Genomic DNA, 27,709 nt, shown 5'->3' on the forward strand with positions numbered 1-27,709 from the left:
CCTACTTTACAATCACACTGCAGTCACTGTTAAATTATTTCCTGTTGCATTTATAATAAACATTTCTATTTATTTACAGTGTCTGTTTTTCTGGTTGAAATGAGATATAAATAATCTACCAGACTTTAAAAAATGTACAAGTTTCCATGTTATTTTATTTGTCCTAAAAATAAATGTCCAAGGTTCCTTATGTTAAACAAGAAAATTATCTAATCTGAAATAACAGGTGGTTTTAATTTACAGATGAAAGGTTTCTAAAGAACCATTTATATTTAGCTATTTTAATTACAAGTGTTCTAAACTTTTTTTTAACAGTAATCAGAAATTCTGAGGTAACAAACAACAACAACAAAAAAACATTTCCAAGGATTTTTCTTCAGAAAACTGCTCTATAAATGAACAGTCCTGTGACACGTTTCTGTTTTTGTACAGATCAGTGGTTTCTGCAGCAATTGATTTTGTATAGATCAGTGGTTTCTGCCACGAGTCTTCCGTGTTTTGGCCCAAGCGTCGTTCCTATTGGACAGCGGCGAAGCTACGTCATGGCTCAGCGCATCGAAAGTTGGATTGGATTGAACTTTGACCGCGTCAGCCTGCTGACAGCGGCAATGCGCGCTCCTGTCACAAGCATCATTTTAGCTCGGCTTTTGATGCAACGCTTCTGACGTGTCTAAAAAGCAATGCTTCTCATTGAAAATAATGCTTTTTTAGACTGATTTTTGATGCATTTGACGCTTCCGACGATTCAGTGTGAAAGGCCCTTTACTGTAAAAGCAGCTGAAAGAAAATGAAATATTAAGTGTGGAGGACCACATTACACACAGCAAAGTCTGCAGTGTTAATTTCACTTACATAGTTTTTATTTTACAACTATTTCTTGATTCATAGAATTCTTGCTGGTTTGAGTTAAATATTTACTGTTCTAACAAACAAAAGTGACTATTTAATTGTGCAGCATTTAAAATGTATTTTCAACACCATAGACAACACTTTAACACTCTTTTGATTTAAAAATGCAATTGTTTGGCTATTGTTTATAGAAATACCACAGACAAGGTCTAACCCACAACCTTTTAGTTAGCAACAGCTCTCACATGGGATCACAATCAAAACGCAAAGGAATGCTTTTCTGAGATGACACCTTTAGAGAGTTAAATTACACTTTGAGTTAAATCAACACTAAATAAACAATTCTGAGAATCAACTCCAACATCGTGTAGGTTTTGACACAGAGGGCCCTATGGTGCATGATCTAAAGTACATGCAGTCAGTGCATTTGGGACGTGTGCGATGTGCAGTGTGAAAAGTAAGGTACAGGTGCAAAGGGGTTGTATTAGTCACTCCATTCATTAGGGCCACTTGTGCATGAAGCATGAATTCTGTGCAAAACATGTAAAATCGTAAAATCTTTTTTTTTTCCCTTTCTTTATATTCTACTATTGTAGTATAATTACACAACTCTGGAAGAACATTTGGCTTCTGTGAGTGGAGAAACTGGGAATGGTGCAACATTTTTATTTTATCTTCATTTTACATACAGTCCCAACTTTTTCTGAATTGTGGTTGTTTCTGTTGCATTTCTGAAATTATTTCTCCCTCATCAGTCACGTTTGTGCTTAAACACTGCATTAAGCCCATATTGAACAAATAAATGCCTTTGGAAAGTAACAGCTGTTAAAGTCAGAGTTCTCACCTGCTTTTTGTGATCTGTGCATCTGAACATCACCACAGCTCTCCATGTCAGGGTTTTTTTTTTGTGTGGTGTGTGTGTGTGTGTGTGTGTGTGTGTGTGTGTGTGTGTGTGGTGTGTGTGTGTGGCTCAGTTCATTCATATATCTCATTTTTTAAATATGTTTTTAAAGCTGTTGACCGTTTATTTCATCTCATGATCTCATAAATTCAGCATTTGACGCGCACATGGTGTGAACAGGACGGTAACGGCAGAAATCACACCTTTAGAGAAAGTCAGAGAGAAGTAAAAAGCAGCTTCACGTTTTGGTTTTGTTTTTTAACATGTTCACTCGGGTTAAAATCCTCTCTCTGCTCCGCGCTCGCTGCGCACTGATGGTTCTCAGACTGTAACGTGTCACACCTGCATTCAAGGAATCTCCCTCACGCACCCCCTCCCTCGCAGTCTGCAGCCTGTTGACTCCGCACGCGCGCACACACACACACACACACACACACAGACACACACACACCAACAGCTCTGCATTTTAGATGGCTTTTGAAGAAGACGGCCACTGTTTTAAATCAGCCGTCTTATCCCAAACGGCAGGAATGGATCGCTTTTCAGCCTCCATGTTATTGTCCCGCCTTAAGACGAGAGCGAGGCTGCAGCACAATGACGTCAGATTCTGAGTCGTTTTATGCTTTGTGGATAAAATAAATAATTCACGGTAATCGCGAATATGAAAAATAATCGCGATTGACAAATATTGTAATAATTGTGACAGCCCTAATCTCAAGTGTTTTTTTAGACATGTTGACACTTTTATTCACAATAATCTGCCACCTCTAATATTCACGGAGCGCAGAGGCTGCCTTCAGCGAACCCAGTTGTGAGCGAGAAGGCCCAAGTCTGACCACGGTGACATCAACGGAGGTCAGGCCGCCTTCCCCGCACACCTCCACAGCCAACGCGGTTTCTCCTTCCCCAGAGGAGCCATGCTCCGTGAGCAGCTGAGATTCCCGCTGTAGTCAGCAACCCGTAACCATGGCGACACACAACGCTATGTGCGCAAGTATGTCTATTATACTATAGTACTGCGCTTTGCTGCTATCTACTGGAATAAAAGAGCATTACATCATCTGCCACCACTATTACAGCACATACACCTGATAATGGTGATATTTGATAATTGCCCACGGCACCCCTGACGATGGATCACGGCACGCACCCCAGTGAGAATCACTGATCTAGAGTTTAAATGCGTATCAGTTTATTTAAGTATAGCAGAAGGTTGGTCCTCCCTCCCAATGAGCGTTTTCCCAGACCTCACTTTGAAGGGGTGTGTGTGTGTGTGTGTGAGAGAGAGAGAGAGAGACTGAGCGAGTTTTTTCAGATCCGCACCGTGTTTGGCACGTTTTACGCCGGATGCCCTTCCTGACACAACTCCAGTTTGACCTGGAGAAACACTCAGCCGCTGGTGTTCCAAAGAGGTCTCCCATCCAAGTACTAACCAGATCCTGCTCTGCTTAGCTTCTGAGATCTGACGGGATCAGACTGGCACAGAGCAGACCAGCTGCGTACCTCCTTTATTCAACTTTAGATGAGGTTTTTGCGAGTCTGTCGCAGTCTGTCTGTTACCACACGGTAGTGCACAGGCACAGCAAACAACCCGATCTTGTGTTTAGACCAACATACCTTATTCTTGTTGCTTCTACAGTAAGGTGCTTGCCATAAATTTCACAACTCCATCCACCAAGGACTGCTTTGGATCAGATAGAAGTTCGATACCCAAGAGTGTTAAACACTTTAAGTGTTAAAATCAGCTGGCTCTGAGATTAAAAAGAAAAGTTTTTTTGCTGTGTAGTTACAAACTGCATGAGACAGTCGGTGAGCGGGGCTGCAGTGTGTTCGCCTGATACCATTTTGTGATTATTAAGCTGATGTTTTGTGATGATGAGCACCAGATTGAGCAAATAGAGGCAGCATCTGTGCAGACGCAGTATAAATCTGAGACTGCGCTAGAGAAGGAGAGGAGGAGGAGAAGGAGTAAGGCAGAAAAATTAACTGGCTTGGACTTTGAGCATCAAAGGCAAAGAAGATAAGAGAACAAAGCAAAGAGGAGTAAGAAATCCAAATAATGGTGGGGGGGGGACTGAGAAACCTTTTCTCTCTGGCTTGAGAAAATGAGAATATAACGAGAGATGTGAGGCAAGGATGGAGGGAATGAGAGGAAACAAGCAGTAATCATCCGAGGAGGTGAGAGGGAGGGAATAATGACGAGCTGGGTATCATTGTAAGCATGTAAGTGGCAGGCAAATGCTGCAACGGCAAAGTGAAACTGTGGACTCCTCAGTATGTGTTCACAGTTGAGTGATAACACCAGGACAATGGGTGGGTAGCGACTGCTGCACCGGCGATGCGGCGTAAGAAAAGACAAGGAGAAGGGTTCAAACGAGGTGGCGGCTGCTGGAAAACACAGGCGAAGATTGGGGGAAAAGACAAATACGCTCGTCTGTGAACAATTTTGTAAAACAGCAGCATGGCTGCAGAGACAATCCCACATTTATTCCACAAAGATCAAAGACCTCGGTCATGAAAGGATGGCTGACGAATGATGCAGAGAGAGGGCTAGAGGGCAGTATAAGAGAAACAGAACGAGGTGATGAAAACCCAGTTACACCGCTGGAGATCATTTGGCCGGAGACACTACCTTCATCTCTGTGTCCTCCTTCTTTCTCTCCATCTTTAGTACAAAGAGTTTTAGCCTTTCTCCTGCTCTCCCTCTCCCTGGCCTTTGGAGTGTTCTCCGAGTCCCAGGGGGTCTCTGCATGGTGCGCACAGCTTCATTCCTCCTCGGCGGGGGCTCTGATGATACGCAGATTGCTGGTGTAGATGATTATCTTACCAAAATCCAGAACTGAGGACTGAGGGGAGAGAAAGATGGCAGGAGAATAAATGTTACCAAATAAGGGCTTTTTGTATTGATCTAAATGATTCTGACTGAGTACTAGTACAATGAATATAAACAGCATATGATGTTTATTCTCTGTACAACTCAGAATTCTATGTAAAAAGAGAACATGCCTGTGATTACTGAAGACTTTAATGTGTTTGAATTCACAGAGCAAGATGACATTTCAAGTTCAATGTACGCAAAATACCATCATTTTATGAAGATGCATTTAGAAAGTCTACAACTATCAGTAAAAGTCTGAATCCATTTGTTCTAGAGTTCTGTGGCATATACATCACTGGGCCACAATGGAAACAACATTTTATTTTGTTTTTGGGGGTTTGTTATTTGCTTTTTTTGTGTTACTCATCACTCATCTTCAACCGCTTTTCAGGTTGCGGGGGCAACAGCTCCAGCAGGGGACCCCGGACTTCCCTTTCCGTGCCACATTGACCACCTCTGACTGGGGATCCCGAGGCGTTCCCAGGCCAGTGTGGAGATATAATCTCTCCACCTAGTCCTGGGTCTTCCTCGGGGTCTCCTCCCAGATGAACGTGCCTGAAACACCTCTCTTGGGAGGCGCCCAGGAGGCATCCTTACCAGATGCCCGAACCACTTCAGCTGGCTCCTTTCAACACGAAGGAGCAGCAACTGTATTCTATATTCTATATCAGGGTGGCCAAGTTCAGTCCTCGAGAGCCACATTCCTGACACTTTCAGTTGTCCTCCTTGCTCCAACACACCTGAAGCCAATGAAAGGCTCATTAAAAGTCTGTTAAAGAGTCTTTCATTGAATTCAGGTGTGTTGGAGCAGGGAGACAACTAAGAGTGTCAGGAATGTGGCTCTCAAGGACCGAACTTGGCCACCCCTGTTCTATATTCTATTCTATATATAATTAAAATTAATCAATCTACTGGCCAAACTCTGCATGACATCGCCCATAGGTTTCTATAGAGACCCAGAAGAGTTGTAATGGCCAAACCCATATTTGGATAAAGAGGTAGAGCATGTGGGAGACAGACAAAGGAGGTCCAAACATGCCATCAGGTTCAAGTTATCAAAAAAGCTCAGCTAGGAGGCTGGAGGGATTGCCAATTAGTTCTTTCACAAAAAGTTAGCTTTGTTTTTTGTTGTTGTTTGCTTGTTTGTTTGGTTTTTACAATTACATTGTGTTGTACTGAGCAGCTGTATTCAATTTATTTACAATTTATTTCATTTACGAGGTATGTTAGAAAAGTATCAGACCTTTTTATTTTTTGCAAAAACTATATGGATTTGATCATATGTGCTTGCATCAGCCAAGCTTGAACCTTCGTGCGCATGCGTGAGTTTTTTCACACCTGTCGGTTGTGTCATTCGCCTGTGGGCAGGCTTTCAGTGAGCACTGGTCCACCCCTCTCGTCGGATTTTCATTGTCAGGAAAATGTCTGAACGGCTGGAGCAGCACTGCATCAATTTTTCAAGAAACTGCGTGAGACAGCCAGATGGAAACCATTCAGAAAATTCAGATGGCTTCGGTGAAAATCCTATGGGCATCACACAGATTAAGGAGCATGTGTGAAGGGGCCATTACCAACCCCTAGAATAAGCACACAGGTGACAGTGGTAAGAAAAAACTCCCTCTGATGATATTGAGGAAGAAAACCTCAAGCAGACCAGACTCAAAGGGGTGACCCACTGCTTAGGCCATTCTAACCGTTACAAGATTTTGCAAAGTTTTACAAAACAGAACATAACAAAACAAAAGATGAATTTGATGATAATCTATGCAGGCATCCATTCCACAGACAGGGTTCATTTATCATGCCATTCAGTGGGCTTGTTCCCGTGGCAGAGTCTGTTCCATGTTCCACATCCCATTTCAGAAATTATGCGTTGTCAAATCAGTATGGGACATTGTGGACATGTGTCCATCTGCACCTCCTGTGGTTATGATAAAGATTTAACCAGTCATTCATTTACCAAATATGAATAAATAGATGAGGTTTATTGTCATTGTCATTACAAGTGCAACAACAATGAGATTACATCCACACTTAAATTGCCACAGACAAGATACAGCAATTAATCCATAATTATTACTTGTTAACGTAATAATGGCACAACATCAGAATTAAGACAACACATATACATTTGACATTGTTTAGTGCACTAAACTTGAAACAGTCCGTTTAGAGAAGATAAGGAGGCAGACGATTGTTCACCAAGGGCCGTAGAGAAATTCTTCTGGAGGAAAACAATGGGGCATTTTGTCTTCAGAGGCTGATAAGCCTGCCATGTCTATGGTTGAGCAGTGAGAAACACTTTTACAGCTTCACCATGAACAAACCAGATCCAATTATAATATTCCCTGGTCTCTGACATTTCCTTTGCAAGGTGTGCATTTGTGCCAAGATGTGACCATTTTGTGTCTGAGTTCAAGGGTGTAACACAGTATGAGAATGTATCGCCTGCCCAACTCATTAATCATGACGGACAGGTGAGGGGTCGTGGTTCTGGTGGCAGCCGTCTGCCAATTGTCCGGTAGGTCAGGGCAAGCACCATAAACCAATAAGTAAATCCTCGATGTCCTCCACAGAGAATGGCGCAAAGCATGCGGACCCGCCACGTCTCCCAGGCGTCAAGAACATATCACGCAGGGTAGGTCCATCTGGGCACGCAGGGTACCCCCGGCCCTGATCTCCTTGTTTGAAAAAATGGTGTCAATAGCATTCAAAAGACCAGCTGATCAGTTCCATGGTTATCCAATATTTAATTTAATTTGCTATAATGTGCCAAATCACAGCAAAAGCCGTCTCAAGGCGCCTTACATAAAACAAGTCAACATAAAATTGAATAAAATTATTAAAAATGAATAAAAAATTCAAATACATGAATAAAACAGAAGTAAAAGAATTAAAACAAATAAAAATAAAAACTATCCATAAGAAGAGAATAAAAATAGGTTTGAGTCTTGACTAAAAATGTCCACAGACTCAGACTGCCTCACAGTCGCAGGAAGACTGTTCCACAGGGTGGGTGCACGATACGAAAAGGCTCTTTGACCTGCTGACTTCTTCTTCACCGTGGGAACACAGAGTCCCGCATCCTGCGACCGCAAAGCCCAGGCCGGCGCGTAAAGTTCCACCAGATCAGCCAGATAGATGGCGCCAGTCCATGAACAACCTTATAAGTCAATAACAAAACCTTAAAATCTGCTCTCACAGAGACAGGGAGCCAGTGCAAAGATGCCAAAATGGGTGTGATATGTTCAGACCTTCTGCTACGTGTCAGAAGTCTGGCGGCAGCATTCTGAACCAGCTGAAGGACCCCTAATGCTGGACTGTGGTAACCCTGAATAGAACATTACAATAATCTAGTCTAGAAGAAACAAAAGCATGAATCAGGGTCTCCAGCATCAGCCATGGACAGGATGGGCGGCATCCTCGCTATATTTCTCAGATGGACAAAAAGCAGTCCTAGTAACATCCATGATGTGGAGGTCAAAAGACAACGTAGGATCAAAATTACCCCAAGGTTTCCTCATTTGGTCCGTATGATGTATGACACAGGAACCCAGGCTGAGCGCCAGCTGGTCAAACTGATGCAGATGTCTTGCTGGACCAAGAACCATCATTTTCAGTCTTATCAAAGTTTAAAAGTAGGAAGTTACTAGACATCCAACTTCTCACTGATAGAAGGACAGTCCTCCAGGGATTTTATAGGAGTGAGATTTCCCGCAGTTTATCGGCATGTACAACTGAGTATCATCAGCATAACAATGAAAGGCAATCCCAAAACTCAGCAGTATACGCCCAAGGGGTGCCACATACAGGGAGAAAAGCAAGGGGCCTAAAACAGATTCCTGTGGAACCCCAAATCTCATGTCAGCAAGGTCAGCGGTAGTGCCATTATACAAGGACACATTGAGAACGACCTGGACAGATATGACGTCAACCAGATGAGGGCACTTCCAGTAATCCCAAAAAAATTCTCCAACCTATTGAGCAAATGTGATGATCCATGGTATCAAACGCAGCACTGAGATCTAACAACACCAAAACCGTAGTGGTGTCTGAGTCCCATTGCTCGCAGATCATTCACAACTTTACTGAGCGCTGTCTCTGTGGAGTGATATTTCCTAAAAGCAGACTGCAGCAGCTCAAAAGATCATTCTCAGTAAGGTGGTCTATCAGCTGCTGTGAAACCACCTTTTCTAAAATTTTGGAACAGAATGATAGATTTGATATCGGCCTGTAATTTTTAAATACACTATGGTCAAGATTAGATTTCTTAAGTAATGGTTTAATCACTGCTGATTAAAAACATTTCGGAACAGATCCAGAGGTTAATGACAGATTAATAATTTCCACGCACAGTCGGCCCAAGAGTGGGCCACAGGTCCTTAAACAATTTTGTTGGTATGGGATCAAATAAACAGGTTGTGCTTTTTGTAGATGCCACAAGTTTCGTCAGCACGCCCTATGAAATACTATTAAATTCTGTCAATCTAGGTAACACCTCAATGGTAGCGCCACCTCCATAGAAGGTTTTTAATGGCTGGGCTCGATGCAATCCAGATGATTGCCCATTTCTTTTCCAGAGAGTGAGGAAAAACTCATTCCTTCCAGTCTGTTGGGAAGATACTTATCTCCCAAATGAAAGAAAAGATTTTTCTCAATATAGTTTGAAGAATTCATAGTCTGGTGAAGTAGGGACTTTGAAGGTTGGAGCAGAGATAGAGGAGAGAGGAGGAGATGTGACCGCCCTCGCCTGAGTCCTAAGTGACCAAGGAACAATTTTTACCCCTCGATGGACAGCAGAAGGGGTACTGTCATAATTTTGTGGTCATATCCTCCCTTCTGTCTGGGTGTCTGTCTGTATGATTACATAAATACATCGTCACCACTGAGATGATAAATTTCTTAACATGAATTACACCACATACAGGTACATTTCCCATGGCTGAGTCCAGGAAGTCAATGAAGGCCTGGATCTCCGCACTGATCCAGGACCATTGCAATTCAAATACTTCAATTTATCACTCAGCTTCTCAAGTGCTACAATCAGGGCATCCATTGATTCCACAAAGATCATAACATCTGCAAACGTCCAAAGTTATTGAATCTTTCCTCATTGACAAAGGCAATCAAATTGCTGGACTCCACAATCTTACCCAACACCTAGTTCATTCAAGCATTGAACAGAGTTATATTCAGAATATATCGGCTGCCAGAATTCACTGGAAAGACATCAGATATTCTGCCTCCACTCTACATGGCACTCACAGTAATCTTTGTGTGGGCTGGCTATGATTTCCAGCAGAGTACTGGGATTCTACAATTTTTCAAAGCAATCAAATTCAACTGAATCAAAAGCATTGTAAAAATCAACACGGGCTTCAAAGAAGCACTGCCAGGATTCATGATTGCATTTGGGTCGGTTTTGCTTGATTGTTGGCTTCTTGTTTGGAAAAACCTGCCTAGTTGGGGAGCAAAGTCATGCTAAGAATGGCCCTGTATGCAACTCAATGAATAATTTTATGTTGCCATGGTCAACATTTTATGAACAATACAAAACAGTGATCCAAGTCAAAACTGTATGCTACCACTTAGGGGCCTCTGTGCTTTGAGCCCATTCCACACAAGTCAAATCAAGATCAATGTCATGGTCACCGTCAAGGTCAACCTTATGTAAATACTTATCAAATGGTAACTACAACACCCACACAATAACTTCTTTCCCCCATTGAAAGCACACCCCTTGGCACTCGATGCCTATATAAAGAGTCTGTTTCACACAGGTCAAGGCCATCAAGGTCACTGACAGGTGAACATATACACAACACCACCAGCCATCCTATTCACAAGTGGAAAAAACACACAAAGTTTTTTGTGCAGTGGTGTGGCAGATGGGAAGAGTCGTGTATCATGATTTTGTCCCGTTTTGAGGTACAAATGGCCTTCACTGTAGCTGAGTAATGAACTTGACTGGTAACCTTGTTTAAAATCCATTTACTTTGACACTGGTAACTAACTGGTGTAGTGACTGAATGAACATAACCACCAACTCTGCATCATATCAAGAAGTCATATTTTATCCACAAGTGTTGCGCGTTCATATGGTAGCTGTTACCATGCAATGGACACATCTCTGAATGTAAATATGGTTTACCTGAAAGCCTATGAAGGACCTGCTCACTCTGGTACCAAACTATCATGATCGTATAAGCAGGTAGTAATAAATAATCATTTACTATAATATTTCACATGCAAAAGGTGTTGATCAGATGGCCACAGCTCTTTACACTGGTCTTTGCCTGAGGGTAATTGACCCCAGTGACCATGACATGTCACCCTGTTACTTATAGATGATACTGTAGCATAAAGAAATCCTGCTAGTTTATTCATGGCAAATTGGATTTTATTGACCCAGGGGTTTGAGTTGCAGGTCAACTAGAAAGAATATTGAAATAACCCATAATTTGCAAAAAAAAAAAAAAACTCCAAGCACACCTTTAGGGGTATGTTTGGGTGGTGTTGCCATGGTGATGTCAATAAGTGTCAAAAATGAACCCTTGGGAGTGTCCCATTTTCCAATGGTACCAAATTATTTGAGTTGCATACAGATTTGATAAAAAACAACTTTTTCTCCGGCACTACCCTGTTCACCGAACAGCAAGTAACTGTGAATGATTCCGCTCAGAATGACCCTTGTAGGTACAATTCCCGGTACACAGAGAGAATGTAATACCCCTGTAGGTGTTGCAATCCAGATGATTGCCATTTCTTTTCCAGAGAGTGAGGAAAAACTCATTCCTTCCAGTCTGTTGGGAAGATACTTATCTCCCAAATGAAAGAAAGATTTCTTTCAATGCCAGTAGAACAGCATCTCCACTTGTCTGGAGTACTTCGCCCCAATATATACCGTCCCTCTGCAGCTTTATGTGATCTCATCTTTCTCTACTGCATTTGCAGTCTCACTGAAGTTCAGTGATTTTCAACATGGTTGGTGGATCATTTGACAGAGTCCTGGCACCAGAGATGTCCAACATCTACAGACTGTTGGTGAATGTATGCAGGGATACTGTTGGGAAAGTGAAGTACACGGACCCACGCCAGGGCGCGTAAATGAACGGCCAATAGGAAGTCAAATAAATGACAATTTATTATGCAAATATGCAAACAAAACCAAATATGCTCCGGTCAATCAGTAATCAAAAAGGTGACACGTGGGCAGGCCCGAGGGTAGGAGACGCCTATCCAGAGGAGAGCTGGAACCCACGAAGTATCACCGCCAAGAGACCTGCAACACACCAGAGCCGCCAAGTCCTGATTCCCCCAGGTGGCCATCCGCTCATGGCTGTCAGACCCGGTACTGTGGCAGGAACAAAAACAGGTTAAGGGTGGGTGTGTGAACACCAGCAAACAGTCAGTGACTCACAGTAATCCTCTTGTATGAATAAATCCAGATACTCCCAGAGTGCAGAGGAAAAACTGGAGGACGTGCAGTGTCAATTGTTATACTTAGTAAGTCAGAAGTGAGGAGTGGAGACGCAACTCCTCCAACTTCCACAAACTCGGCTACAAGCTGCAAGTATAAGTCACAACTGCAAAGACTTCAGTAACAATGAATGTGCGTACGGGCACAAAACGGCTGAGTCGGTTACCTGTGTGGTAAGCTGATAACTCGCAGAGTTATGGTGTCTCTCCCAGGTTCTTATGGATGTGTTGATGAATAATGACTGGCAGCTGACAGCCAAACGGTGCACCTGGAGGATCCAACCGGTCCGTGGCGCCCTCTGCAGGGCAAAAGGTGCCAGCATGGCAGGGCGCCATCTGGTGGTGGGCCAGCAGTACCTCATCTTCTGCGGCCCACACAACAGATAACATATTTTTACATCTTAACTGACAAAATAAAACATAACATTGCTAGTTAAGGGGTTGTGATGGAAAACATATTTGAACCAGTGATCTAAATACTCTGAGATCTCAAGACATGGATTCCAGGTTTACCCAAGTGAAAACTGGCATTCATGGGTGTACTGGCATTTACTGGGTGTTGGGTAGGGTTGCAGGAACCATTGACTTGGATGCTTTTGTTGGAGAGGAAGGTTTACTGCACTGAATTTGCAGACGTTGTGATCTTTGCTGAATCAAGAGATACTCTTAATGCAGCACCTGAGAAGCTGAGTGAGGAATCAAAGTGTCTGAGTTTGAGATTGGCCTATCAAGACTAAGATTCAGGCTTTTAATGTCTTCCTGAACTCAGCCATCAGAAGTGTATCTGCAGTAGTGTTCAGAATAATAGTAGTACTGTGTGACTAAAAAGATTGATCCAGGTTTTGAGTATATTTCTTATTGTTACATGGGAAACAAGGTACCAGTAGATTCAGTAGATTCTCACAAATCCAACAAGACCAAGCATTCATGATATGCACACTGATAGTCACATAGCACTACTATTATTCTGAACACTACTGTATATGTGGTGAAAGAGGTGAACTTGTAGAGATGTTCACTCCTCACGGAAATGACATACATGTCTCTGGGCCTCCGGCCTTTGAGATCGAGAAGTGCCTGTGATGAGCTTTTGGAGTCATAAGGTCAGTGGACAGAGGTGTTAGGCCATGCTGATATCATTACAGGCAAAAGAAGGCCCAAGTCTTTAGGGTCCTGGTGTTACCTGTCTTGCTGTATGGTTGTGGGACTTGGACACTAACTAGAGACATATGGTGATGACTGGGTGTCTTTGGTGCTAGGTGTCTTTGAAGGATCCTTGGGTACCGCTGGAATGACTTTGTATAAAATGAGCAGTTACTAAGTGAGATTAGGATGAGAACTATCAGTTGTATTATGAGGGAGCCTCAGCGATGACATTTTGGCCATGTGGCCCATTTCTCTGTGCATGGTCCAGCACGCAGGTGCCTGCATGTTGAGGACCCCAGTAGCTGGAGTAGGCCAAGGGGACACCCACGTTTCACCTGGCGGCAGCAAATAGATGACCCGTTGTGTTGTGGATGCAGCAAAGCACAGCACCAACACATGTTCCCAGATTTGACTTGACGATCTAAAAACTACTTGTTTCAGCAAACCAGTCTTCATACTCTAATAGAAAGCAGAAATATTCATGGGGAAATTCCCCTTAGACCACTGTGCTATCTTTTCAATAACACCCTAAAAGGATAATGTAATTCCCAATGGCTGTCATCCTCTGATAAATGTGATAATTTGTTGCCTCAGTCATCAGGGCAATGTATGTCTTTTATTGAGGATAAAAGAGTAAAACTGACACTAAGCCAGCAGGCAATGTAGTGACCTCCCTCGTAGCCGGCTGCACTAATGAAGCCCCTGTCACAGCAGCTCAATAAAAACTGCTTATTCCTGTTAGATGAACAATTTTGCTGCTCCTGTTGTTCCCCTTTAAGTTTTTCTTTTTTTTTTTTTGCATGGCAGTCGATGCTTCAATTACCAAAGGATTAATTTGATTTGCTATTTTCAGCCTTAATCGCTTGTTCTATTCTAAAGATCATTAGGCTTCTGTTGGGGGTTGGTATTCATGTATTTGTTTATTTTGGGGCATGTTCAGTATCTGCTTAAGCAGACTTGCAAAGCCTTGTGGTGTTTTAAAACAGAAACACCAACAATTCCCGGGAGCTATGACTCGTTCTTATTATAATTTGATTATATAAGTCAATATGAGTAAGTAAGCTACAGTGATTATCTGCCAAAATAGAAAAAACAACAGATATGTTTTTAGGGTGGCTCACACAGTAAAATATAATGACTTAATGGATTTCTGCCACTAACACTAATATTAGCTCACTAATACTACTGAAAACAAATGGTAGCTTTAGCCAGCAAATGTTCATAATTTAAAAATACTCAGCCACTTCCCACTATTTTCAATTTATTTTCATTTATATAGCGCCAAATCACAACAGAGTTGTATCAAGGCGCTTCACACAAGTAAGGTCTAATCTTACTAACCCCCAGAGCAGCAGTAGTAAGGAAAAACTCCCTCTGAGGAAGAAACCTCAAGCAGACCAGACTCAAAGGGGTGACCCTCTGCTTGGGCCATGCTACAAACATAAATTACAGAACAATTCACAAAACAAATATGCAGGAAAGGTCTGCTTCTTAACCCCTCTCAAAGCCATTAAAAGATGTCAATCATGAGTCACTTTTGTGCGGATTAAAGTCACTAACTGGGACTCTTGTCTTGTTGCAGGCAAGAAACAAGAATTGTCCTCCATTCTGTTTGCACCACTCCAAACGCTTGCACTGCTCTCTGTCGAGTCAAGTTAGAGTTCCACAGAATTACTAACTTCAAAGTCTTTTAAATCAAATGACACCTCTTTCCAACGTTTGTAATACAAACAATAAACTACAATCGACCAAAATGTTTTTTTCCTCCAAAAATGAGATGTCCTGTATCTTTATGAATTACATTGATGCTAACTTGCAGCACAGCGGCTGCAAGAGCTCAGAGGTATGGATTGACATTCATGCCATTAATGTCTGAAAGGAAATGCTTTTGACAAAAACTACAGCTTGTTTATTTCTATTTATGTCCAGAGTGTCAGGGTTCCTGAACGAGTGGCACAAAAGGAGGAGGACACAAATGCAGACCCACAGACAGAAATGAGGGAATAATCAAAAGGCTTTATCTGGAGGCTAAGCAGTGGTTCGGTACACGGGTAGGAAGGCAGCGATACAAAGGTAACAGGCAGACATTGGGCTGAGGCGTAGTCAAAAACAAGCAATGTTCAAAAACACAGTGAGCAGAGTAGGCAGGCAGAGACAAGCGCAGAGTGCAAAAAACAAGCAAAGTCATCCACAGTAAAGGCAACCAGTTCTAAGTCAGAACTACGGCGTGAAAAAGAGTAAAAAGGGCTTGGACGAGGACAGAAGCACAAGGCATGGAGCACAACGAATTGGCAGTGAAAAACATGAAAGACAGGGCTTAAATGCAGGTGGGGTAATCAGGACGTGATAGGAGTCAGGTGTGGAGAAGTGAGGACATGACAAAGATGAGTCCAGCAGGTGAAAGAGAGTGCAGGAAAGTGAAACTTTACTAAACAGAAGCAGAGTGAAAGCTGGGGCAAGAGAGTGCAGGAAAGTGAAACTTTACTAAACAGAAGCAGAGTGAAAGCTGGGGCAAGAGTGCAGGAAAGTGAAACTTTACTAAACAGAAGCAGAGTGAAAGCTGGGGCAAGAGTGCAGGAAAGTGAAACTTTACTAAACAGAAGCAGAGTGAAAGCTGGGGCAAGAGTGCAGGAAAGTGAAACTTTACTAAACAGAAGCAGAGTGAAAGGTGGGGCAAGAGAGTGCAGGGGAGTGAAGCTAGATAAACAGAAACATCAGTGACAAAACACTAGAAAATAAAATGAGACAAAATAATACAACAAGGAAAAAGATCAAGACTAGACTAGAACGGCACTACATGTGGCAACTGACAGTACATCCAGTGACTGAAAAGAAAAATCAATAGAGCAAATAAAGGACAGAGACAAAACTAAAATGGCACTACCAATGAGGCAAAAGAAAACAACCAACTGAAAATCACCGGTCAGGGTCATAGACAGATGGCAAAACCATAACAGGAGCCCGGAGGGGTCCAAACCATGACATCACTCTCCCAAGGCGGCCGGCACCGACGGCCGACAGGTCCCCCCAAAAAAACATAGCAGGAGGCAGCAGAGGGGCGCCGAATATGGGAGGGATGGAGGGGGCCGGAAGGGTGGGCGTAATAAAACAGGCAGTAGGACATGGATTCCTGAGACCAACTCCGGTCAAGGGCATGCGGGGTTGTCGGCAGTAAGGTGGATGAAAACCCAAAACATTGCCAGGAGGGAGGCCAGGCAGCGGGTAAACCACAACAGGCAAAGTGGAAGAACAGTAAAACACAATGGCCATTGGCCAGCTGCGAGAATGGCAGAGAGTAATCAGAAAGCCATGTGGGGTACCACAAAAAACCACGGAAGAGTCAGGGGTCGGCCATGGAGCCTACTAAAGCCCATGGGCAACTTAATGGACTGACTGTGAGGCCAATCAAGGGCCCCGGTCGAGTCCAGGGGACGGCTGTTAGAACGGAGAGGAACTGTGGCTGATTTGGGGAGAAGGACCGGGGGCTGACAAAGACTTGGCAAAACATAACCCCTTTCTAGTAATGGATTTCTGGTGAAAAGCATGACAGAAGGGTAAACATAACCTAACCATGGAACCAAAAGAGGCAACAGCACGTTTTAGGGTGGGGTACATAAGTCGGAAAAATACCCTAACCAACAAAACCCCAATCAACCAATAAAGCAACATTGAAGAACATGAATAGACAGAAAACATGGAAAACAACAAACCAACAAAAATAGAACAAAATATGCGAAAACCCCCATAATATAACCCGTTCCAGTGGCAACCAATAATTACAAGGCAAAAAACAGCACCATAAAGAAACTGAACTGGGGGAAAACAAAAGAAACAAATTCGCTTAAGAAAGGGGCATAATCCTTTGTTATCAGGGTGAAAGAAAAGTAACAAACTAGCAAAGAACCAAATCTGATGCAAAAATGAGAAAAAAACTGAACACAAACGATGAAAAACTCCACGAAACTGACTCGGAGTGTAATCAAAAATAGACAGACCAATAAAAGAGCCACAAAAGGTGCCAACAGAAAACTGATATGAGAAATGATCCTGCTTCTTCAAAGACTTAAGAAAAAACAAAACGCTGAGGCAAAACTGTAGTGACCTGAAAAAACAAATGATTAGCTAAAGACCCATACTTAAAGAAAATGCTTGATTAAAAAAAAAACAGAAAGCAAAAGAATCCACTAAACCAACGCTGAGGGTGCACAAACAGACAACTTAAAGAGGGACTCCAGAAGAAACTTCATCGAGCAACAGCATGGAGAGACAATCTGTTTCATAAAACTATGCAAGCTGTGAGGGGCCCAGAAAAATAAGGAACTCCAAAACAAAACATTAAGCACATGATTGCAATAAATTTGGCATTAGGCTGATCCAATGATACACCTGTTGACTGAGAGAAAAAACAGAAAAACCTCACAAAAACAAAAAACAATGATAAACTAACCGTCCATACTGTGAAGTTCTCTGGGAGCACCTTCAGGGATGATACTGATGCTTGAGTTGAGCGAGAGCTCTCTGGAGTTGTCAGTAGAGCTGGTTCATTTGGAGAAGAGCATGCTGTGGAGGTCTGAGAAGGTCCTTGCGCTTGTGAAGATGTTGCTGATGGAGTGAGAAACGCCGGTGAGTCCTGGAACATGGGCGCGGTGATCGTTCCAGTGGCGTGCTGAATAGCGGCAGTGTGGACACTCCACCTGCTTCCGCCAGTGATGCGTGAAAAGAGAGCGACTTCGCTTGTTCCTGTGCAGTGAACGCCAGGCATTTTGCTGCAGACAGTGCGTGGGAAATGAGCGGCTCCGCTTGTTCCAGAGGCATGCGTGCTGGAGCTGCTTGAAACGTACGTGGAGTGGGCTCTGGAGGTTTCTCAGCGGGCGTGGTTAGTTTCACTTGCTTCGGAGGTGCACACGTTGGTGCTGCTTGACGCGTGCATGGAGTGGGCTCTGGAGATTTCCCTGCGTTCGTGATCGGCTCCACTTGTTGCTGAAGTGTGCGCACTGGAGTTGCTTGAAGAGTGGGCTGTGGAGGTTTCTCAGTGGGCATGGCTGGGTTTGGTGCTGAGCACAAATCTTAGAAACATGGTGTCTAACCAGATCCTTACTCTGGATGGCATTACCCTGACCTCTAGTAATACTGTGAGAAATCTTGGAGTCATTTTTGATCAGGATATGTCATTCAAAGCGCATATTAAACAAATATGTAGAACTGCTTTTTTGCATTTATGCAATATCTCTAAAATCAGAAAGGTCTTGTCTCAGAGTGATGCTGAAAAACTAATTCATGCATTTATTTCCTCTAGGCTGGACTATTGTAATTCATTATTATCAGGTTGTCCTAAATGTTCCCTAAAAAGCCTTCAGTTAATTCAAAATGCTGCAGCTAGAGTACTGACGGGGACTGGAAGGAGAGAGCATATCTCACCCATATTGGCCTCTCTTCATTGGCTTCCTGTTAATTCTAGAATAGAATTTAAAATTCTTCTTCTTACTTATAAGGTTTTGAATAATCAGGTCCCATCTTATCTTAGGGACCTCGTAGTACCATATCACCCCAATAGAGCGCTTCGCTCTCAGACTGCAGGCTTACTTGTAGTTCCTAGGGTTTGTAAGAGTAGAATGGGAGGCAGAGCCTTCAGCTTTCAGGCTCCTCTCCTGTGGAACCAGCTCCCAATTCAGATCAGGGAGACAGACACCCTCTCTACTTTTAAGATTAGGCTTAAAACTTTCCTTTTTGCTAAAGCTTATAGTTAGGGCTGGATCAGGTGACCCTGAACCATCCCTTAGTTATGCTGCTATAGACGTAGACTGCTGGGGGGTTCCCATGATGCACTGTTTCTTTCTCTTTTTGCTCTGTATGCACCACTCTGCATTTAATCATTAGTGATCGATCTCTGCTCCCCTCCACAGCATGTCTTTTTCCTGGTTCTCTCCCTCAGCCCCAACCAGTCCCAGCAGAAGACTGCCCCTCCCTGAGCCTGGTTCTGCTGGAGGTTTCTTCCTGTTAAAAGGGAGTTTTTCCTTCCCACTGTCGCCAAGTGCTTGCTCACAGGGGGTCGTTTTGACCGTTGGGGTTTTACATAATTATTGTATGGCCTTGCCTTACAATATAAAGCGCCTTGGGGCAACTGTTTGTTGTGATTTGGCGCTATATAAAAAAATTGATTGATTGATATCCAGTCTTTCAGGCCGATTAGGTGCAGCCTGCTTTAGCGCAGGACTGCGCTGGAGTGGTGCCGCAGCGGCGTCTGACAGGGTTATTACTCGGGGTGCTTCAGAACAGGCGGCATAAATGTCTGCTTCATATAAAAAGTCGATGGGGTCCTCGATGCATGGAGGTACCCAACCCAGCTTGAACTGTGTCTTGATGTCAGCTAGTTCAGGAAAGGTTGTCAAAACATCAGGCTCAGACTGCAGGAGCTGCTCAAGTGCCGACAGAACTCGCTGCTTGTTCAGTCAACTTGGACTGTCCTGGTATTCAAAAAACAAGTCCTGTATCTTGAATAAAATAGTTGTCATACCCTGGAGCTCTAACACCTCTGCCTCTGAGGAATCATCAGCACCGTCATCATCGTCATCATCCAGGTCAGTCCAGCCTGACTCATTGTCAGGAGGTTGATGTTCTGAAGGCAGGTACAGCTCAGGATGCCTCACCCAGTCGGGGAGTTTCTTCTCAGTGAATATGCTGACCAGGTCCTCAAGTTCAGGAAAGATGTCATATAGCCAAGTGTTGGCTTCAAGAAGTTCCCATGCTTGATCCAAAGAATCGAGCTTCTCCTTCGGAGAGTAGCAGTCACAAAAGCACACAAAAAGAAATTGAGGTCAGAGAAAATCTCCTTTATGGTGACAATGTCCAGGTTCATAATAGCAGTCTGCAGGATGAAGCTTGAGTCTGCTGTGCCCAGGTGTGGCTAGTTCGTTCTGTCAGGGTTCCTGAATGAGTGGCACAAAAGGAGGAGGACACAAATGCAGACCCACAGACAGAAATGAGGGAATAATCAAAAGGCTTTATCTGGAGGCTAAGCAGTGGTTTGGTACACGGGTAGGCAGGCAGCGATACAAAGGTAACAGGCAGACATTGGGCTGAGGCGTAGTCAAAAACAAGCAATGTTCAAAAACACAGTGAGGCAGAGTAGGCAGGCAGAGACAAGCGCAGAGTCCAAAAAATAAGCAAAGTCATCCACAGTAAAGGCAACCAGTTCTAAGTCAGAACTACTGCGTGAAAAAGAGCAAAAAGGGCTTGGACGAGGGCAGAAGCACAAGGCATGGAGCACAACGAACTAGCAGTGAAAAACATGAAAGACAGGGCTTAAATGCAGGTGGGGTAATCAGGACGTGATAGGAGTCAGGTGTGGAGAAGGTGAGGACATGACAAAGATGAGTAAAGCAAGTGCAAGAGAGTGCAGGAAAGTGAAACTTTACTAAACAGAAGCAGAGTGAAAGCTGGGGCAAGAGAGTGCAGGAAAGTGAAACTTTACTAAACAGAAGCAGAGTGAAAGGTGGGGCAAGAGAGTGCAGGAGAGTGAAGCTAGATAAACAGAAACATCAGTGACAAAAACTAGAAAATAAAATGAGACCAAAATAATACAACAAGGAAAAAGATCAAGACTAAACTAGAACGGAACTACATGTGGCAAAAATATGTAAACTGACAGTACATCCAGTGACTGAAAAGAAAAATCAATAGAGCAAATAAAGGACAGAGACAAAACTAAAACGGCACTAACAATGAGGCAAAAGAAAACAACCAAACTGAAAATCACCGGCCAGGGTCACAGACAGATGGCAAAATGATAACAGGAGCCCGGAGGGGTCCAAACCATGACACAGAGATCAAGGATCTATCATGTAGAGTTCATTTATGTCCAGAGATCAAGGATCCGGTGAACAATTTCATATTTATTTACTTTAAGACTCAATAAAATGTTGACACAGAAAACCTGTAAAGCCTACTTTTAGTACACAGAAGATTCACAAAAGGTATCGATCAGGGAAACAATAAGAAATCGGATCGATAAGCGGAATCGATAATGGCATCAATATCAATAAAATCTTATCAATACCCATCTCTAATCAAGTGTTAAGTGTTAATCAGTATTTAAAAAAAGAGTAGAGCTTGGAGTGCAATATGAACGTTGGCACGCACTGAAGAAGTCAGTAATGCCTTGTGTTAATGCTCATTCAGATTCTACTGCCAAACTAATAGAAGTATGAGTACCCGATCGAATCAGACATTTCAATTTAATTCAATTTATTTAGTTTGTATAGCACCATATCACAACAGAGCTGCTTCAAGGTGCTTCACACAAGTAAGGTGTAACCTTACCAACCCCTACAGCAAACACACAGGTGGCAGTTTTAAGGAAAAACTCCCTCTGATGATATTGAGGAAGAAACCTCAAGCAGACCAGACTCAAAGGGATGACGCACTACTTAGGGCCATTCTACCAAAAAGGTTTACAATACAGAACATGACACAACAACAATTGGCGAGAGTCCATGCAGATGTCCAGTCTACTGTCGGGGGTGGGTGGAGGGGGGTAATCAAGTCTCTCATTGAATCTGTTCCTACAGTGGAGTCCATCCCACGTCCACCACAGAACTCATCCAATCCAGCACATTGATCCAGCCACATCTGGGACAGACAGAAAAAGAAAACTGTCAGGTTTCAGCCCCGTTATGTTCCCAGGTATCATTTTTTTCCCCCCTTTCTCTGTGTTATTGTTGGGGAAAGTGTAATGCACGGACCCACAACAGGGGGCGCAAATGAACGGTCAATAGATAGTCCAATAAATACAATTTATTGTGGCAAATGTGCACAACAGGTCGAATACGGCTGTTAGACAGTCAATTACAAAATACAACAGGTGACGTGTGGGCAGGCCCGAGGGTAGGAGACGCCTATCCAGAGAAGAGCCGCGGCCCACAAGGTTCCGCCGCCAACGAAGACCTGCAGTACACTGAAGCCGCCAAGTCCCGAGTCCCCAGGTGGCCTCTACTTCAGCTGTCAGATCCGGTACTGCTGGCAGGAACAAAAACAGGTTAATGGTGGGTGTGTGGACACCCAGTAAGCAGTCAGCAACTCATTTCAGTTCCTTTTGTGGAAGAATCTCCACCTCCGACATAAAAACACAGAAACGTGCAGAGACCGACTGTTACTTCTCTGGTTTGGAAAGAGGAGTGAAGTCCGTCACTCTTCAACGTCCAAAACCCAGCTCCCAGCTGATTTGAAGATAACAGGTCCTCCTGCAAAGGTTTCAAAGAAAGACAATGAGAAGTGCGTTGAGCACAGACATGGCTGAGAGTTTTACCTGAGTGGTAAACTGATATCTCGGCAGAGATGTGGTGTCTCCTCCAGGCTTTTATAGTGGTGATGATGGTGATTGCTGACAGCTGTCAGTCCTGGCTCCTGGGTAGTGACTGTGCCCTCTGGTGCCTGAAACCCGACTACAGGCAGGGCGCCCTCTGGCGTTGGCCAGCAGTACCTCCTCTTCGGGTGGCCCACACAACAGTTATTTTGTAGTCATTAGTTTTGTTTTCAGTTTATCAGTTATTCTCTGGTTATCTTTCTTTAGTCATGCATATAGTTTCAGCCCAGTCTTTGTTTTTCAATTGTTATGTTTTTGTTACTGGTTTTATTTTCTGTTTCTCATATGTAATCATTAGTTGTATCGTTCCTTTTTTCTGTGCATTACACTGTTGTCTTGGATTTTGTTCTTTGGTTATGCTGTTTAGTCTATAGGTTACTTTGCTATCTTTATTATCTTGTAGATTTTTGGCCATGCCTTGAGTTTAGTTTGTAATCTAATATAGTCACTGATTGTTGTCACCATTAGTATTTCATTCACTTACACTCTTGCACCTGTCACCTTTGTCTCTGTCTGCCTCTTATGTTCACTTGCACCTGCCTGTTTCATCTTTGTCTCTGTATGCCATTATTGCTCCATCTCTCTCATGCCTCTCTTCCACCTCTTGGATTCACCTGACCATGCATCCCTTTCCAGAACATTCCCAAACACATGCATCTTGTTTCCCTAATTACATCACCTGTGTTATTTAAGCCCTTTATTTTCTCCACTCCCCTGCCAGTTCGTTGATCTCCATGTCCTCCTTGTTAATTGTCCTGTTTTTGCCACGTTGTGTATCTACCTTGCTTTATTTTTCAGATCTCACTTTTTGCCTCAGCCCATGTTACAGTGTCTCTCAATGCCTTCAAACCCAGCCTGTTTTTTACCATGTTTTTGCCTTGTACCTACCTGTACCTCTGCTTCACTACCTGCCTTCCTGTGCACCGTACTCCTGCCTGTCTTAACAATAAAGTCTATCTTTTTACCTCCAACACTTTGTCAACGAGTCTGCATTTTGTGTCCTCCCAGTTTCTGTGCCATGCATCCTCGAGCCCTGACATAAACAGAATCAGTCGGCCAGAAAAACTACACTTAAGGTATAATTCGTTAACATTAAGCAACAGGATTTATTTGATTTATTTGTTAGTTGCAGTTTCAGACAGGCTAATGAATACTGTTTATGCTGAGTTGTATTATTTATATAAATGTTATAGGGTACTAAGCAAGCAAATGGTACTGATATAAATCTGTTAACAAGAGTGAACACAATTGTTTTTTATTACCTGTATCAGTTGCACGATGAATTAATGTAACCACCCCCAAAAAATGGCATTGCCTCTGAAAGATCTGTTCCAGTGTGCCTGTCAGGTCTGTTCCTGTCCAGGCTCGTGTCTTGGTTTGTCCACTGTATGTGTCCATGTCCCCTCTCTTTGTTATACTGTCTGGCACTGATCTTTGATTTTCTGCTTATTATACTTAGTTACTAGTTGAATTTATCTATTTGTTATCCTTTTGCCATGTGTTGAGTTCTGTTCTATTTTCAGCCCCAGTCTTTAATTTTCTTGTGATCTCTTTTCAGTTTTTTATGTGTTTCCTAGTTTGATTCTTTGTTCTTTTCATGCTGGTATTTTATTCGACCTTTGGTTTTGTTCAGTTTTGTTCTAGGTATTTTATTTTCATCACTGTTGTTTTGGGTGGGGCTACTTTCACCTTTCCTTTTTTTGACTCTGCTCCTGTTTATCATGCCCACCTGCCATTATGGTATTTGGGCTTATATCTCATGTCTACTTTGTGTTTGTCTAACTGCACTCTCTTGCTTCCCGTCTTTCCTCATCTTTGATTTGTCTGACCATGCCCTCTTCCTGAATGTTATGCACACCTGTCTCTTTTCCCTAATCACCAACTGGATTGTTTAAGTCTTGTGCATTTTGTCTTTCTCTGCCAGTTCGTTGAACCCTGAGTCCTTGTTCGAGCCTCTTTGTCATTGAGCAGTTTTTGTTTTTTCCGTGTTGTGACCGTGCTCCTTTTTTAACCTTGACCTTGCTCTTGTCTCTGCCCATGTACTCTGTTGGTCTGTGATTTTGAACCTCACTTGTTTTTGACCACTTCTCTGTCTCACGTCTGTCTGTTACATTGCATCACTGACTGTCATCCTGTGTATCGAACCTTTTCCCATATATAAGATGAAGCCCTTTTGAAAACTCCAACTCCTGTGTCCGTGAGTCTGCATCTGTGTTCACCTCCTGTTTGTGCCATGCCACCCAAGAGCTTGACAGAGCCCACAACTACATATCTGTAGTATTTAATTATAAATATTCTAGTAAACATAAACATTATAAAATGCAGACATCTGTGTTTCCATGAAACAGAATATGTCTTTGATTCATACTTACATATTGTAAAATCAAACCACATGGCTGGAATCACTTATGAATGTTACAATTACAAATATACAGAATTTGCATGACTTGTGTCATCTGGGTATGTTCATTACTGAAGCAGTGCCACCAAATGGTGTGTGCTAAGTGTGTTTATTTGGTGATTGTGGGAGTATTTGCATAGGGCTTACAGGAGTAATGAAGGGGTTTTAGAAGCTTGACAGATATCATTACATTACATTACGCTTGCCTCTACTGGTGGTTGGCTCTCACTGTGGTATTGTATCACTTCCTGTTCCGGAGCACAGCGGTGTTTTGCTGTATCTGTTAGCTGTTTTAATCTGCGCAGTTAGATTGATCTAGTTAACTAGATAACGATTTGTTTCACAGTGTAATCTTCACGTGCCTAACTAAAGAACTCCCTCTGCTGAATCGCCTCTAAATTATTTACACATTATTCACTTTGTGTGTTTTTAGGAATCCGCTAGCTTAGCGCAGCTACTAGCTCTTAGCCGGTTTTAGCATGGCGGCTTCTCCTGTCTCTCCCGCACTTTTCTGCTCTGGGTGTGAAATGTTTAGTTATTCCTCAGCCTCCTTTAGCAGTAATGGTACTTGTAATAAGTGTAGCTTATTCGTAGCTTTGGAGGCCAGGCTGGGTGAATTGGAGACTCGGCTCTGCACCGTGGAAAATCCTACAGCTAGCCAGGCCCCTGTAGTCGGTGCGGACCAAGGTAGCTTAGCCGCCGTTAGTTCCCCTCCGGCAGATCCCGAGCAGCCGGGAAAGCAGGCCGACTGGGTGACTGTGAGGAGGAAGCGTAGTTCTAAACAGAAGCCCCGTGTACACCGCCAACCCGTTCACATTTCTAACCGTTTTTCTCCACTCGGTGACACACCCGCCGAGGAACAAACTCTGGTTATTGGCAACTCTGTTTTGAGAAATGTGAAGTTAGCGACACCAGCAACCATAGTCAATTGTCTTCCGGGGGCCAGAGCAGGCGACACTGAAGGAAATTTGAAACTGCTGGCTAAGGCTAAGCGTAAATTTGGTAAGATTGTAATTCATGTCGGCAGTAATGACACCCGGTTACGCCAATCGGAGGTCACTAAAATTAACATTTAATCGGTGTGTAACTTTGCAAAAACAATGTCGGACTCTGTAGTTTTCTCTGGGCCCCTCCCCAATCGGACCGGGAGTGACATGTTTAGCCGCATGTTCTCCCTGAATTGCTGGCTGTCTGAGTGGTGTCCAAAAAATGAGGTGGGCTTCATAGATAATTGGCAAAGCTTCTGGGGAAAACTTGGTCTTGTTAGGAGAGACGGCATCCATCCCACTTTGGATGGAGCAGCTCTCATTCTAGAAATCTGGCCAATTTTCTTAAATCCTCCAAACCGTGACTATCCAGGGTTGGGACCAGGAAGCAGAGTTGTAGTCTTACACACCTCTGCAGCTTCTCCCCCCTGCCATCCCCTCATTACCCCATCCCTGTAGAGACGGTGCCTGCTCCCAGATCACCAATAACCAGCAAAAATCTATTTAAGCATAAAATTCAAAAAGAAAAATAATATAGCACCTTCAACTCCACCACAGACTAAAACAGTTAAATGTGGTCTATTAAACATTAGATTTCTCTCTTCTAAGTCCCTGTTAGTAATTGATATAATAATTGATCAACATATTAATTTATTCTGCCTTACAGAAACCTGGTTACAGCAGGATGAATATGTTAGTTTAAATGCGTCAACACCCCCGAGTCACACTAACTGTCAGAACGGTCGCAGCACGGGCCGAGGCGGAGGATTAGCAGCAATCTTCCACTCCAGCTTATTAATTAATCAAAAACCCAGACAGAGCTTAATTCATTTGAAAGCTGATTCTTAGTCTTGTCCATCCAAATTGGAAGTCCCAAAAACCAGTTAATTTGTTGTTATCTATCGTCCACCTGGTCGTTACTGTGAGTTTCTCTGTGAATTTTCGGACCTTTTGTCTGACTTAGTGCTTAGCTCAGATAAGATAATTATAGTGGGCGATTTTAACATCCACACAGATGCTTAGAATGACAGCCTCAACACTGCATTTAATCTATTGTTATACTTGATTGGCTTTGCTCAAAATGTAAATGAGTCCACCCACCACTTTAATCATACCTTAGATCTTGTTCTGACTTATGGTATGGAAATTGAAGACTTAACAGTATTCCCTGAAAACTCCCTTCTGTCTGATCATTTCTTAATAATATTTACATTTACTCTGATGGACTACCCAGCAGTGGGGAAATAAGTTTCATTACAGTAGAAGTCTTTCAGAAAGCGCTGTAACTAGGTTTAAGGATATGATTCCTTCTTTATGTTCTCCAATGTCATATACCAACACAGGGCAGAGTAGCTACCTAAAATCTGTGAGTGAGCTAGAGTATCTCGTCAATAGTTTTACATCCTCATTGAAGACAACTTTGGATGCTGTAGCTCCTCTGAAAAAGAGAGCTTTAAATCAGAAGTGCCTGACTCTGTGGTATAACTCACAAACTCGCAGCTTAAAGCAGATAACCCGTAAGTTGGAGAGGAAATGGCGTCTCACTAATTTAGAAGATCTTCACTTAGCCTGGAAAAAGAGTCTGTTGCTCTATAAAAAGCCCTCCGTAAAGCTAGGACATCTTTCTACTCATCAATAATTGAAGAAAATAAGAACAACCCCAGGTTCTTTTCAGCACTGTAGCCAGGCTGACAAAGAGTCAGAGCTC

General features: G+C 43.0%; 1 protein-coding gene across 1 annotated transcript in view; it reads right to left on the reverse strand.

Moving 5' to 3' along the window:
• The window catches only part of LOC117517920 (glutaredoxin domain-containing cysteine-rich protein 2), a 90,792-nt gene that overhangs the window by 10,360 nt on the left and 52,723 nt on the right, over nt 1–27,709 (reverse strand). The window contains 2 exon segments of the mRNA XM_034179052.1: nt 3,268–3,287; nt 4,389–4,596. Of these exon segments, the coding sequence (XP_034034943.1) occupies nt 3,268–3,287; nt 4,389–4,596 (228 nt within the window).

Source organism: Thalassophryne amazonica, chromosome 9 (assembly GCF_902500255.1).
Source record: "Thalassophryne amazonica chromosome 9, fThaAma1.1, whole genome shotgun sequence".
In the NCBI taxonomy this organism is placed as follows: Eukaryota; Metazoa; Chordata; class Actinopteri; order Batrachoidiformes; family Batrachoididae; genus Thalassophryne; species Thalassophryne amazonica.